This window comes from Serinus canaria, chromosome 4 (genome assembly GCF_022539315.1).
Source record: "Serinus canaria isolate serCan28SL12 chromosome 4, serCan2020, whole genome shotgun sequence".
NCBI lineage: Eukaryota > Metazoa > Chordata > Aves > Passeriformes > Fringillidae > Serinus > Serinus canaria.
In genome coordinates, this window is record NC_066317.1 from 17,205,940 (window position 1) to 17,222,142 (window position 16,203).

A 16,203-nucleotide genomic window follows, 5' to 3' on the forward strand; every position below is an offset into this window, starting at 1 on the left:
AGACAGAGTAATACCTACATTTCCATCCTGTCTCTGTGCCTCAGGTCACACACAAAATCTGGTATTATCACAAACATCAGTGTTGAACTGAGATATGGGCCATGATTTTTGTGAAACTGCTGTTTGAGTACCTGCTTCTTTAAACCAGAGAACCCTTTTTAAAAAATGGGCTGGTCTTCTGCTAATTCAGACTAACATCTGTGGAGCTAAAGATGAGGTCTTCTACCTCAGTCAACCCAGGTAGAGCCATCACGGGGCCTTTCTTCCTATTTCTTCTGTTTTGTGCATTAGCTCTAAGAGAACATAGTAATGCACTGAAAGTTGTTTAAATTTTTATAGAAGTATGCATTTGTGAAAGATTCCACATGAGCTCTTGGCAATGAGGTAGGCTGCACAGAGCTCCTCACCGAAGGCACTGCTCTTGCCCTCAGGTTGTGAGGGAGATGCACAACATCCCAGGCTTTCACAAGCCTGCTGAGGCCAAGCAGTTGACTAAACCTTTGCTGGGTTGTGCCTGAGTAGGATCTGAATTTGTGATGTGTTGTCACTGCCAGGAACACATGGGTTGTTTTGTTATCCTGCTGGTGTCCTCTGTCTGGGAGGTGAACGTGGAAAAAGCAGACCTGGTTAGCAGTGAACTGTGGTGGCTGATGGTTGAGATGGGTGTCAAGAGATGCTCTCTAGGTTGTGTTTCCATACTGGTCTTGATGGTGATGCTCCTTAAGCTGTTTCACTTCAAATTTTAGCCCCTTTTCCCCAGCCTTTCTTATTGTATGTGTGCTTGGTCCAACTCTTCTCAAAAACCCTTCCCTCTCACCCTCAAAGTTATTTAGGAATTTTGTGGGAAGCTGAATCTCCTCTCCCAGGAGATGCTGCAAGCTGTGCTTGTGCTGTGCATGGGTTCAGGCCATGGCACAATCCCATCAGATCTGTTGGATGAGTCCTCCTGAATGCAGAAGAGAACAGGATGCAGTGAAAGGAAAGGGCCAAGCCCTCTGTGTCACCATATAAGCATGGCCCCGTTGATGCCCCTCTGGGAACTTCTGGCAATGTGATAATTTGATTTTTGAAGTTTTGCGTCATCTAAATTATCCAAAAGAGATTTCAAGAGGGAAAGGGCATTTTTATGGGAAGCAGGCATAGCCTTGGCATCTGGCTCTGTCCCCTAGATCTCTTAAGAGTTCCTTTTAACACTGTTTCCTATTTTCAGATTACTAAAAGCTGGACTGAAAACTAAACCTCACCCTCAATTCTTTTGCCATTTTGAATCTAGCAAGATAAGTAAGTGTTGTTTTACATAAAAACTAAGCCTTAGCAAAGTAGACAGATTTATTGAATTATCTCATACCAAAATGAGTGTGTTTCATTTCACTTCTTTTTTTTTCATTTAGCAAGATTTTTTTGAACTTTTTTTTATATCTATTGATGCCATGGGGAAACAGCTGCATTGGCTATGAAGTAGAGAGGGCAGCACACATTGACCACTCCAGTCGTGCATAGTAGATAATGTGCAAGAGCCTCAAGGATCCTAATTTTTGAACAGGTAATACATTGGAAGATAAGCTGTTGCAAAAGCACACAAAAGACTTCCCTCAGCCTTCATAAATTCTTATGCTTTAAATTAGAAATAAAGTAGTCTCTTTTTTGTGAAATGATAGGTCTTAGCAGTGCCTAATATTCAGTTCATTGCAAATAGTATGAAATTTCTACATATTCACTGCATATATTTTATTGCTGTAATTTGTAGTTCTCCCAAGCAGAATAATATTTTTACTTCACTGAATATACCTGTGCAAGTTAAAGGTCTCAGATGTATTCCTTTAAAGTGGCAGTTCATTCCAGCTACGCTCCTGCTTTATATCAGTACTTTATTCATTAAAAATAAGCATAAAATACAGTGCCATCCTTCTTAGTTCTGTATTCAGGCGGTGGGGAGCCAAATCCTGAAACCCATAAAGGGTTCTCTATTCCCACTTGGGCTCAGAGCTGCACGGTACTCCCTTGATGGGTTTACCTGCGTGCTTCCTTCAGTGAATGCCCCCAGCGCCAGCCTGTCCCGGTGTCCGTGTGCGGCAGCCCCAGCTGGTGGCTCGCTGGCTTGTCGCAGCTGTCCCCAGAGCACTGCAGGGACTCCTGGCATCGTTTCTGCTGCTCGCTCAGCTCCCCAAGTACGGGAGGGAAGGCAGGGGTTAATGAGTGCTTGGTGCGGCGGGAGGTGAGGGAAGCCGAGGAGGAGGAGGAGGATGCTGGTGTAGCACAGAGGCGCGTTGAGAGGGGACATCCCCGACATTCACTGTCACCTCCTGCTCTCTACCTCTCTAGGAGGTGGCCGTGCCCGTCTGTTTTACACGGCAAAGGAGTGAACACAATCCCTCCCATCCCCCAGCACATCTGGAGCACGAGCTGGGGAAAAGGCATGGGAGCCTTTCACAATTCATCAGCACATGATCTCCCCTGAAACATCTGCCTCTCAGCTGAGGTTTGGTTGACTCTGAGTATTGAAGGCTGAAGCAAAAGAGAAGATGAAGTGAAGGCTCCCGAGCAGTTTGCTGCAATACTTGCTTTAGCAGTCTGTTGATGGGATGTGTCAGAATAATTTCTCTTGGAGTGTTTTAGGAATGTGCCTCACAGCGTGAGCTGTGCCAGTATCTTTGCATTGCACATGTGAGCGTATGTGCGTGTGACACACGCTTGGGTTAATTATTTAAATCCTGAAATGTTGGAAGCCACTCCTCTGCATATGTGCACATATGTGCTCACACACACATGCACAGCACACTTGTGTTAATTACTTCAGCCTAAAAATTCCAGAAGGCACGCCTTGGTTCCTTTTTTCATCTTCTCTTTTTAAATAGCAGATGTTGTTAAAATTTACACCAGATTGTAAGATCTGTTCCAAAGGACCAGTCTGAAGTCTTAACATCTCCTTCCCCTGCTCTTCACTTGCTCTCCAAAGTGGTTGCAGTGAAATCCCACCTCTCCAGTCACCTTGCAGGTATTTCACCAATTTGTAGAGGGGAAAACAGACGTGTCACTTTGTTTGTCCTTGTGGAAATCCTTTTCTGATTTTGATGGGCATTTTACTACGGTATCCAGTTGGAGACACTTAGGAATAAGTACTATTGACAGAGGCAATTGATACAAAATCCTTCCTGACCATTCTCTCAATAGCTAAAAAGAAGTGGTGTTTTACCTACCAGAGCGTTATTAAAGGAAACTCAGCCATAGCAGCTGCTGTCAGCAATATGCCTTGCAATCAAATGAGAAATATGGTAGATACTCCAAGACATGAGAGAACTGCCAAGGCTTATTGCAGAGCAAAGAGCTTTTCAATAAATGTTTTCTCTGAAGAGCATCAGATTTCGCTCACTTCTCACAGCTCAGACATGCCTTGGCAATCATGATTAGCCTCATTTGGGCCTGTGGAATCTATTATTTTATAGCTAGTCTCATAGCTGGCAGGGTGACAAACAGTTTATTCCTCTTTGGAGAGAGATCGGACTGAAAGACACGGAGCTTTAATTCAGTGCTCTCCCACCTAAGACATTTTTCCTTTCCCACCTATTGCTTAAGGCAAGACATCTAATGTTTTTTTGCCTTGATGGCTCTGTCAGGCTTTTGACACCCAGATTTAGCTCTTTCCTGGATGAGGACAAATCTTTAAGAGACTTCAGGATTTCTTTCATTTTAAAGTCAGGCAAGAAATATATTTAAAAAACCCATGCAAATAATAATTATTCCTAGTTACCTGCATTTGCCATGTGATATTCCTGTGCATTTGAAATCCCAAAAGGAAGAACAAGTGGGGTGGTTATCCATGTCTATTTATCTGACCCAGTTACAATGGCTGAATGAGCAAAGGGGGTAAGACCTAGACTCAAACTTGATTACAAGATCTCTCTGGGGTTAGATTTAACCAGACAAGGTTGTTTGTTTCCCAAACAGCTGTTGTGTAGTGGGTCTTTAACCATTCTGTCAGTTTGTCTCTCCATAACTTGTCTCTGAGCACTGCTGGGCTGAGCTGGCAGCCCTGGGAATTAGATGTACTTTCCTGTCCTGAAAAACCACACTTAGCATCTCTGGATCATCAAACCGTGCTGTTAGCACCTCTTGGTCCACCTCTGTGTGCACAGAAGCCTTTCTTGATGGAGGGGAGCAGCATCTTGATACTCAGTTTGCCCCCAGACCTTTTTCAGAAGGGTACTTCTGAAATAAATGTTCTGTGGAAAAGCTCAGCTATCTTTTTTTTATTATTATTATTTTTACTAGTTTAGGCTTGGAGCTGTAAGTAATGCACAGATGCACATGTGTCTCTCCCATTTTATAAAGAAGCTTAGAGCCTGGATGAGGTCTAATTCATCTTTCTGTTGGGGAGACTGGATCTCTGCATCTCCTTTGTCCTTCACTGCAAAAGGCTGATGGGTGCTCAGCATCAGGCTCTTCACTGGCAGCAGGAGCCAGCCACAGAACGAGTGCTGCAGAGGGTCAGCCCTGCAGTGCTTACCTCCCTTTCTGGAGCTGTGCTTTCACTTCTCTAGGTGGTTTTTGGTTTTGGTGGGGTTTTTTTGGTTTTTTTTTTTTTGGGTTTTTTTGTTTTTTTTTTTTTTTGTTATGGGAGAATGGTGTCCAGGTGGCTGATTCTGCTGTAATTTAATGGTGGCTCACTCATCTGCTGTTGTGCTGGAAACAATACAAGGCCAACTGCCAGGGAAAGTTTGGCTGAATGACCTGTAGCTCTAATTGAATTTTGCACAGTACTTGTACTGTATCCTTTTTTCCCCCCCCATCTCGTACTGGCTCATCTTGCTGCTTCTTTTTTCATTGGTGAATTTCAAAGGAAAATTCTGGTGCACAACAAGTTGAGACCAACTTTTCTATTTGTGAGGGTAGTGAGTGGTGGCCAGTGCTCCAACAAACACTTTGAATAGCATAAACAACTTTTTTGTTTCCCAGATTCAGAGATGAATTTGTTTTTCAGGTCGCTTTATCTTTGAAATGGTGCTCTAAACATAAAATCTCATCTACAAAAGAGATTTATACACATTAAAAAATCAGATATTCCTTCTGAAGATGAACTTTGAATATAACAATTCCTGCTGCTTCTTTTCTTTCCAGTGCAGTATATTTCAGGACTCATTATATCTTAAGTGAATTATCTTTACTTGAGAAAAAAATATTTATCTCTTGGAATAATACATTTAGAAGTGCAGCACAATCACATTCAGTATCTGCTGAAGCTGATTAAATGTCTGCTTCTTCAGAGAAGCCAGTCACTGTGACTGCCACCTGGAATAATAATGAGAGGAGAGAGGCAAAGAAAGAATAGAAATTATTCACAGAATTTCAGGAAATCCAAATGTTTGCAAAACCATTGAGAACCAGCTCGCTGTTTGCTCCTCTTGCAGGGCCAGGCACACAGCATGGATCTGTTTAATCCCAAAACTAAGAATTCCCTGAGTTTCATTTACTTTCTGCTGGAGAGATTTTTGGTTCTCCCTTTACAAAATATTTAAAGGCATAATTTTTTGGTGTGCTTTTGTACATAAAATTAGGAAATGAGGTAATAACATTTAAGCTTATAGAAAATTTGCTTCAAGGGGACAGTGCCATGGAAAAGCATTTGTTATTACTTGGGTTTTGTGGGAGAGTCCATATGAGAGCTTGAGCCTCTGATGCCTGTCATCCATTATGTGAATGTCTTAACAAAATGATGGCTTTCTCCCAAAATAGCCTGAAGTTTGATCTATAATACACAAGGCAATTTTGTAGGAAGCCATAACTTTTTTCATCTCCCAGAAACCTGTAGTGGACATGACTTAATGTATATTAGTGGTTTCCTGGGCCCTGGTGACTTTAAGTTACACTGACAGGTATTTTAACATTAATAATCCTTAGTTTTATTTTAGTGAACATCTATTAAACTTAGTTATTATGTATTAAAAAGCAGACTGAAAGCACTGACATTTTAAGGAAGCCTAAATTAATGGTTTGAAAGGTTTCACAAATTTATCAGATGAATGGAAATCTAAGGAGGAAAAAAATCCACTTATGAGAAACGACAGCTTTGATTTCTGCAGATCTATAGATACCATATTTAAGGATCTAATTTAGGTTGTGGTTCATGAAAGCATAGATTATTGACATTTCCAATCTCTGTATTTCACAGCAGAATTAATTAGGAGGTGATAATTTTGGGAATGCGTTACATGAAGCCATTGTAGCTCAACATACTCATAGAGCACCTTTGTTTACTGGTGCTTGGATATTATATGAAAAATGTAATCTGGAAATTAAGAAAGTGAGATTATTCCTCCCTTTTATTAAATAAAGTGTTTACTCTTCATTTGCTGTAAAATGCAGGCATGTCTCCTGTGCAATAAATCCATTTTTTCCCCCCAGCTTTACAGGAGGGGGTCTAATGTGCACAGATAGTTACATAGAACCAAGAAGAAGGAAGTACTCTGTTTACTGAGAGCTTAAAATAAAGTTACAAATTAATTTCTCCCACCACTGTAATAGTTTAAACCTAAGCAAACTTTAAAGCTTAGCTTGTAGAATAATTTTTGTCTGGTGGAGAACTCCACTGGAGAGGCTCGAGGTTGAATGTTCTTTCATAAGAGAAATTGTCAGCCACAGGGAAGATAATTCATGGTGATATATTTGATAAGAATAATTTCTTCATTCCTCTGGCTGGAGAATGAAAGTCTGAGTGCTTTACATTCAAGTGTCAGGTTGCTCTTGGACTGAAAATTCCAGTAATGTTAATGGGGTCTGTTCTCCATTTAAATGTGTTCTAGAAAACCCGTCATGTGTCAGAAAAAAAGAAAAATCAAAGTAAAGGAAGACTTGGCGGCAAAAAATGGAAAAATAGCTTTACTCGTATGTATTTGTAAAATAGTCTTAGAAAACCTAATTCTTCCATTCTTTGTGCTTGGCTCCTGAGCCAAGACTCAAGAGGTTTTCTCCTGTTTCAAGTTCAAACTATTCACATTAAAAGCTCAGAAAATGAGTGTTTCACTGGGACTGACAGGACTGGAGTTTAGCTGTGACTTGGGGATAGCTTGATGTGGAGGCTGTGGACAAAGGCTGTCTTCTCTAGAGAGGATAGTTGCATTGGAGGGAGTGAACCCAAAGACCATTGTTTGATTTCCTGTGCCTAGAGGCAAAATATCATCTGACTTTCTGCTGGTGGAGCTTGCTGCAGTGGATGTGGCTGTGTTCCATTATCAAGGCATTTGGGGTCTGGTGGCCGCCCACCTGCCCTGCAGTGGGGCTCCAGGCTTTCCTAGAAGGAGTGGGTGGATGAGAGAAATGGTGCCACATGCTTTGTTTTGTGTCTGTGCTGCACAGGGTGAGCGCTGAACTTGGCTGTGTGGTCTCTTTTGTCACTTTAATTATGTGTGGGGGGAAGAAAAAGAAGCAGAGATGGGTACTTCTGCAGCATGTTGAACTTCAGGTTTCCAGAGCATGTCATATAAATGCCAAGCTAGCTCTCTTAGCTTTTCTTCTGGAAAGCCATATATGGGGGTTGAGTGGGTTTGAAATGCTTTTCTTTTTCTTTTTTTTTTTAGTATTTTCATGTTTTAATGAGGCTTGGAGCAACCTGGCATAGCTGAATGTGTCCCTGCCCATTGCTGGGTGATTGGAACTGGGTGATCTTTAAGGTCTCTTCCAACCAAAACTATTTTGTGATTCTGTGATTTTTGTTCCCTGGGTTTAGGTATATTTATTTCAGGTCTGCTGCTGCCCTGAATTTTCAATGTGCCTAGTTTGTTTTTGTTTTGTTTTTGGATTTTTTTTACTGTGACTCCATGACTCAACCACGCCTTCAAAAAAGAAGAGCATTTTAACCTGTGAGCAGGCTCTACATGGGCATGCTTTGGGTTGCCTTGTTAGATTTGCAGCTTCTCAAACATATCCCTGTCCAACCTGGGACCCACAGATGGGGCTGTGTGTTGGGGAGAAACACTTAAGTTGCTTTTCAGCTTTACCTGCCTATGCGTGTGGTCAAGTTGGTTGTGGATGTGAGATGCAGCAGCCATGTCTGGCATGAAAAAACACTCAAAAACACTCATGGCTGAGAAGCTGCAGCTTGTGCTTCTAAGGTCAGCCTTCAAAACCTGCGTTTTTTAGTCCTTCTCTCTTGTCATTAACTATGTGTTTAGTGCAGAGTGTATTAATTATTAGTATGAGTATTAAATCAATCAGATCTGTGAAGGACAGGGGCAGGGAGTGGATGTCACTTATGCCACTATTAAACATCGGCCTTGAAAAAAGAAAAATTAAACAAACAACTAGCAAAGTACAGGGCACACATTTTTGCAGTACTTTTGCAATTGCCTTTTAACATTTCCCTACTCACATATTTTTTTTCCAGGAGTTTTATGCTGCTGTTGTGTGGGTTTGAAGCAGTGCCAGGGAGACAGCTCTCTATGTCTCTGCCACTGTGTGCTTGTGCCTTAAATAGTTGAGTGCAATTCAATGTGGCGGTAAGAAAATGAGCAGTTAATGTTGTTCAAGTGTTAATTGTGCCAGAGTGTGTTTTCAGTGCCTCAACCCAGCAATGCTAAGAACAGTTAATTAATGCTTTTGTGCAATTTCTTTGAGCGGGTGGCAGGAGTCTGCTTGGGGACAGGCTGTAGTGGCTCATGATTGTCCTCAGTTTTCCTTCCATCTGAAGAATCATGAGAAAATCAGTGTATGTGGGAAATCTTGTTAGTAACTCCCCTCAGACACAGCAAGTGGTCCTTGATTTCATTTTGGCCCCTGGCACTGTTGAAGTCAATGGCACCAGCAACCACTGTAGGGAATGAAGGTGATGTTGTTCTCCACCCATAAAGTGACAGCAGGAATGGAAGACCTCACTATAAGAATAAAAGTTGTGTATGCTGTTTTTTTTTCTGTAGATCTGTGTAGGTAAGGTACATCCTGTGCTGTCATCAGTACTTAAATTCTGTAGACTGGTAAAGGCATTACAGAGATGTAAAATTGTCTGTAACTGGGAAAAATTTTAAAAAATTCTACCAGTAGAATTATGAAGACAGTTTTGTAGTGGTATGTTGTATAACTGAAGGGATAATCAGACTCTAATTAGACCCTTTCTTTTAATATTGTTCAACGATCTAAATCCTCCAAGCTTCTCATGGAACCTGTCTGAAGAATATGGTACCCCAATGTAAGCTGAGTAATTATTGAAATTCAAAAGCATTAAGTCTTAAATTAGCAGAGGGAAAATAGGCGTTTGTGACACATACAATGGAAGCGCCGTTCAGAAGGTCACCAAAACACATCCATGTTTGGAATTGTAAGAGAGCTGGATATGACACTGAGTGTTAATAACACATGTGAGCTATTCAGGATAAGGGTAATCAACGCTTCAGGTCACTCAGATCAGCTGGTCACAAATATATTATCCCCTCTAGAAGCTTCTCTCTTCCTGCTTTACAATATCATGCTATTGTTTGAATGCATTACAACAGCTTTTGCACGTTTGGAAATGTAAATTACTGCCTTCTCTGCTGCCAGAGGTATTGTATACCATCAGCCAGGGGAATCAGTGTGAAGCCATACATTTGGGGATCTGTCACGTTGCCTTCTTGCTTTTGCCAGGGACATTTAATGCTTTTCTGAATACCTTACTTAACTGTGACCAGCCACAGCCCAGGATGGGAAGAACAAGTGGTGTGTGGGTTTCTCCGACTGCTATGTCTGGAGCCTTTTAATCTTGCTGGCTCCTTCCCTTGCAAAACCAGATTGCAGTCAAATGCATTGTCTCTGGTCCCTAGAGCCCTGACAGCCACATGTTGAAAACATTTGCCTTTAACCTTAACCTGTTATGAGGTAGAAAGGAGTCTAAATCAAAGCCCAGGTAAAAAAGGCTGTTGGAGTTTGGAAACGCTCATTATGGGAGCTGCAGTTGGCTCCAGCTGTATGCCTCTCTGGACAGGGACGTGTAGATCCACATGTCTAGCCAGAGCATTTGCAGCCCTGCCCTCAAATTGTTCTTCCTCCGAGCCTGCAATTTCCCATCTAAATGAACGAGACTTTTGAATGCAAAGAGTTCTGCAATGCCAGCACCAGAGGACGCTTGGCAGGCGTCCTTGCCTGGAAGGGGCTAGAGTGAACTCTGGGCAACAAAACCAAAATATGCGTGCACACCTTTGCATTCCTGTCTCACTTCTCCAAACAGAGATCTCTCAGCTGTCAAAGCCATCCTGGTTTGCTGGCAAGTTCTCAGTTCTCCCTCTGTTATTTCATGGGGCCTGTCTTCTCTTACACCTTTGGGGAAGAGGCCCCCTGGAACCAGCAAACTGCAGGGCTGGGGGTGCGGAGGCTGCTGGGTCCCCACCAGGCTGGAAGAAGTCAGGACCTGTGCCACAACTGCAGGAGCCTTTTGGATGAGGACCCCCAAACCTTCTTGTAGGAGGTTGTTAGGTGTAGAAACTAGTACTGAGTATTCAGGAATTAATAAGTGCACTTCATTTATTTATTCCAGCTGAAAGGGGCTTTGTCCAAAGGGACGTGGTCTCTTCAGCAGCATTGTGATGCACGGTGAATAATGCACACTAAAATATCCAGAAAGTTCTGGGGTTGGGCTTTGAAAATTGTGCTTATATTTTTTTGTCTCATTAACACTGTGAATCTTTGGGATCTTATTTATAAGTGCTACAATGTTTCCAGTGCTTTTTTCCAACTCTTACTAAAATGTGTTTCTCCAAGACAAAGGACAGGACTCTACGAGCATCCACAGACATGCTTCATTTGACTCTGCTAAATTGTTTTTTTTTTCCATGTCATAAGTTAATATTCTCCTATTTTAGGTAGGGATCTCTGTTTTACAGGATTTTGGCAAAACGTATGAAGATGTATATTATATAAAGTTTCTCCCTGTAATTTTTATTCTATACATAAAGCTGTATCAGTCATATTTCACTTAATGGATATTTCATTTTGCTCTATGAAACTAGTCCAAGGTGGCTGCTGACAAGGTAGAGTCCAGGGGGCTCATTGCATCCCAAGTGTTGGGCTTTTTTTTTTCTTTTGCCAGATTTTTTTCAAGTTAAAATTTATCTGTATTTTGTTCAGCTTGTCTGCATAATATCCAGTGTATATATCAGAGGAATGGTTTATATACATATATATAAATGTTCACATACCAAAGTAAATTAATAAATCTTCCTTTTCTTATGAAAGAGGTAAAGAAAAGTACCTGGCCAATACAGTACCATTAATCTATTCTCTTTTCTCCTTTCTCTCTTTACCTCTCTCTCTACAATAGAAGTGGAACAAAAAGGTAATTAAATACCTTTCAAATTATATATATATATATTACTTATGTATAGGCTAAGTTATTTAACAGTTTAACGTTTTAGTTGAAATACTTTGTCATTAATTCTCACTACCTTTTTGTTAAAGTTTATTTAGTATCTCTGCTGCTCAACTTCACCAGATAACTCACGTTTGCTGAAAACTTTTTAACTAGTGCCACCTTTTTTTTCCCATTAAATTTATATTCAAAGGCTTAGATAACTCATTTTTCTGCCCCAAAGAATTTGGAAGGTGTGCATACATACGTATGTGCATAAGTATATCTAATTATGGCATAAAAGCCTCTTGGAAATAGCACCCCTTTTTCAGCAACTCTACGTGGTTACTTAGACTCCAATGGATCTATATAATTTTATACTGGTTATTAAATCTGATTTTCCTCCTGTCTTGCTCTCCGGACAACAGTACCAATTTCTGCATTCACAAAAAATAATCGATTATGCTCCGAGCAGGAAGTGTGAATGTGGGATCCCATCTTGCCAGCCCCGTGCTGCCGGAAGCGCGCGGTGGGATACTTCTTCATGCCTCCCTGCCGCCCATGCCATCGTCACGGTCACTGTGCGGAGATCAGCGTTCCAAATAACCAACCAATATTCTCCCCCTGAAGGCTGTGCAGCGCCTCCAGGCCAGGAGGGTGCTGATGGGCATGGCGAGGGCCAGATTTGCTCCGTAGCATCCCTCCTCTTGCCTCCCCATCAGCCGGCTGGCCCCTGGCTGGTGGTGTTCCCGTGGGGCCGAGGTCAGCCGGGCAGTGGCTGATCCTCTTCCCAGGTCTTGGGTGTGCCCTGGCCCCTGACAGCCCCCCCCCCCCCACGAAGTCTGAGCAGCAAAGCATCCCAGTTAGTCAAACTGCTCCTCTGTGCTCTTCTCATGTAACAATAGAAGGTATATGTTTTTAAGTTTGAATTACTACTATATTTAACAGGACATTTTTAACTGATTAAAATCTAGACATTGGGTTCCTCTCCAGCAAACTTTATTCTTTTCCTTCCTTCTTTCCTTTCTTCCTTTCTTCCTTGTCTTTTCCTTTCAGCATCCATATGTCATTCGTTTTTACTTGTGTGGACTGCATGTTTCATGTGTCCTGTAGCAGCTTGGAAAGTCTCATTCCTAGTTATACTCCAGATGGGTGTCCTCCCCACCCCCAACACCCACTCCCTTTGCTTTAAATGCTCCTCTGAGTTGCTAAGGGATTCACCTCTGCTTTGCTATTTGTATCCTTTAAATATTTAATATCGCTTGGGCTGTAAGGATGGGGATTTCTTTCTCTTATTTCCATTTCTAGGCCACTCTTCTGTGGGCTGTTCAAATAAATATGTGGATCAATTCCCTCGGAGTTTAGCCCTTCACCTAGTAGGTACAGATTCACTGCAGAATATAATTTGGAAACACAAACCCAGAAATCCTTTGAGGGCACATATTCATTTCAGAGTTTACAAAAGCGAGTGGTCCAAGTAAGTATACCTGTAAAAATAGATTTGAAAAGCAATAAGAAAACGAGCCACAGCTGATAGAAAAGTCGGGGGGGGGGGGAAAACCCAGCTTGACGGAGCAGATTTTGTTCCAGAGATATGATGGGCAGGAGGAATAGTCTCCAGCTACAAGGCATTGCTCTTGGGTTTCCTCTCATCACAAGTGTCCTCTGCTCCGGGACTAGAAGCTGTTGAGATGCTTGGGCCAGCCACCCCTGAACTGTCATTAACTTTTGTTTTTCTTTCAAATTCTTTTCCCCTACGACAGTTTTTCTTTGCCCTGGACTGCTGAAAGGAGTTTACCAGAGCGAACACTTATTCGAGTCTGACCACCAGTCGGGCGCCTGGTGCAAGGACCCTCTGCAGGCCTCTGACAAGATCTACTACATGCCCTGGACGCCGTACCGGACAGACACACTGACGGAATACTCCTCCAAGGACGACTTCATCGCCGGGAGGCCGACCACCACCTACAAGCTCCCGCACCGGGTGGACGGCACGGGGTTCGTGGTGTACGACGGGGCTTTGTTCTTCAACAAGGAGCGGACCAGGAACATCGTCAAGTTCGACCTGCGGACCAGGATAAAGAGCGGGGAGGCGATCATCGCCAACGCCAACTACCACGACACCTCTCCCTACCGCTGGGGAGGCAAGTCCGACATAGACCTGGCCGTGGACGAGAATGGGCTCTGGGTAATCTATGCAACAGAACAGAATAATGGCAAAATTGTCATTAGCCAGTTGAACCCTTACACGTTAAGGATCGAAGGGACGTGGGATACTGCCTATGACAAGAGGTCAGCCTCTAATGCCTTCATGATCTGTGGGATTTTATATGTGGTGAAGTCTGTGTACGAAGATGATGACAATGAAGCCACAGGGAATAAAATAGACTACATATATAACACTGACCAAAGCAAGGATAGCATGGTGGATGTGCCCTTCCCAAACTCCTACCAGTACATTGCTGCTGTGGATTATAATCCCCGGGACAACCTCCTGTACGTATGGAACAACTATCACGTTGTGAAATACTCCTTGGATTTTGGCCCGCTGGACAGCAGAGCAGGTAAGGGGTTTAATACCAAACCAAAAATCTTTCTGTTTTTTTTTTTTTTTTTTTTTTTTTTTTAATTTTTATTTTTGTGTAAAATTGAAGTACATACCTGTCTTACTGATCTGCCTGAGTTTCTGCAAATAAAGCTCCACCACAGACATATAATGGTTATTAAGACATTAATATGTGCAGATTTTTTTTTTTACTTAGTTGAAATTCAATGAATAAAGGAGTATCTACACATAAGTAGCCTGAAATACTTTCCAAATGCCAGTGCTTTTATTCACAGGGGTAGCAGTCTTTTCTTCTGAATCAAATTTCTTTTGCACATGATCAGATCATTTTCCCTTCTGCAGGAATTTTGACAAAACAAAGCATAGAAGATGTTGTTGTTGCAAACAGCTGGAGGAAAACTGCCTGCCAGTTTAAATTGCTTTGTTTCATTAAGCTGGGGGAGTTTTGTCTTTTTAGAGAAGCTGAGACTAATTGAATATGTGAGCATGCACCCACAAGTGTCTGTCTGGAGTCAGGAGGAGAATCAACAAAATCCTCTAAATTCTTGCTTTATTTTCTGTAAAGTTTCTCTTTCTTTTTCAAAGCATTTCAAGACTTTCTGTGACTTACTATACTTTATCTTAGAGAATTGTCGGGCCCCCAGAGGTTTCCCAGCTTTTCCACCTTTTTTCCTGTTAGAAATGTGCTGGTAGTTACTTTATGTATATTCCCTTATATAAAAGGCAACTCCATCATCATTTTGCATTTATAAAGTTGCCACTTTACTAATAACAAGACTTAGCCTGCACTGTGGTCAAGCTTGTATGATTTGCAAGAGTTTGCAGACAGGATTTGCTCAGGTGTTTTAAATGGTTGTTACTGTACTGATGAAGTCATAGTATCAGATATTTCTTGTGGTTGACAGTGTACTTTGAAAGGCTGGAAAAGTAAGAAAAAAGGCAGAATTAATATAATTTGGACAGTAAAGTTAGTATTCAACCCATAACATGGCTTTTTCTGAAATATTTCCTTTTGTAAGTAAGAAACTTGAAAGTGGGTGAGATTTAGGGCTTTAGATTGCAAAAGAGAAGTGAAAAGGTTTCTGATGATGAGATTTTTCTTTTCCTGTATGCAGCATGTTACCCATATAAGACGAAAATGGATCAAAAGATGCGGAAAGAAATTGTTGGTATGAAAATCTGGGGAAGTCTGGAATAAAAGTAGTAAACTGGCAGTGAAATTGAGATTTTTTTTTTTACAAAAATGTAATGAAGGGGAGAAGAAAATCTTGAAGAAGCAGATGAAAAAGAACTGAGTGACTGCTAAGGAATAGAGATGTTTTCAATGACGTTGACCTCTGCAAGATCTCAGATGAGTAAAAAATAAAGTAACAATTCTCCTTCTCCTGACTTAATGACAAGCATGTACTTTCTGGATGGTAGAGTGAAGCAGAGCAATTTGTGAGCTATTGGTTATTCCCAAGGAGTGGAAATCAATTGCACTCCTTCCATTTCATAGAGTATCTCTCCTTTTTAGTGAATTATTTCCAGGTATTATAATGGACTCTTTGCTGGTGCTTTTTCATGTGCTGACCATTGTCAGTAATAGCATCTTTAATACAAAAAAAAAAAAAAAAAAAAAAAAAGCTTTAATCAGTGAAAAACCAAAAATAGGGAAAAAAGGAAATAGTTCTCCCTTTTTTTCACAGTGTAAGATGGTGAAATGGGAGAGTAGGTGAAAACCTTGCAGGGGGCTGAAAGTGTGTGAGGTCTTGAGGATTTGGTTTATCTTTGTGTCACTCTGCTTTGAAGTCCCTCACTCTGGTTTGGATGAGAATTTAGAATCCCCCAGTGCCTCAGGAAGCTGAAGCAGTTGTTAGCTATGAATGGTGGGCATGAGAGAGTTAACCTGGTTTTGGGGACTCTGGTGAGCCTTCTCTGACATTCCCTGTGTGCAAATTTTGTACAAACCTTTGTAATATGGATAAAAGGCTGAATTTTACCTGTGGTTTTCTTCTCTGAGAATTATCAGGATTTCCTTTTTGGCAAAACTGCATAAGGATCTCATTACCTCACTATTTTATAAGTTTAGAGGACTTTTGAGAGGTCTGCTCTGACAGCAGCTGAATTTTTTGATGAAAAAACTTGAATGGGCCAAGACATTTCAAAGAGAAGAGAAAAAACTTCACTAAGGGGGTTTACTGCTCCATTACCCACATAGCCTGATTAATGGGAACAATTTTTGATGAATCAGTGAGACAGAAGCACTGATTTTGAGTTGAACAGGTGAGCAAATAATTGCTTGACATCAGGCTTTTTTGCCGAGAGGAGCAAGAAGATCAAGTCTGCATGT

General features: G+C 41.5%; 1 protein-coding gene across 5 annotated transcripts in view; it reads left to right on the forward strand.

Annotated features, from left to right (window-relative positions):
* ADGRL3 (adhesion G protein-coupled receptor L3) overlaps window positions 1–16,203 on the forward strand; it is a 488,937-nt gene that overhangs the window by 304,100 nt on the left and 168,634 nt on the right. For all 5 annotated transcript variants that reach the window (XM_050973756.1, XM_050973751.1, XM_050973755.1 and 2 more), the window contains exon 6: window positions 13,069–13,869. In XM_050973756.1, coding sequence (XP_050829713.1) covers window positions 13,069–13,869 — 801 coding nt within the window. The remainder of the gene's footprint in view (window positions 1–13,068; window positions 13,870–16,203) is intronic.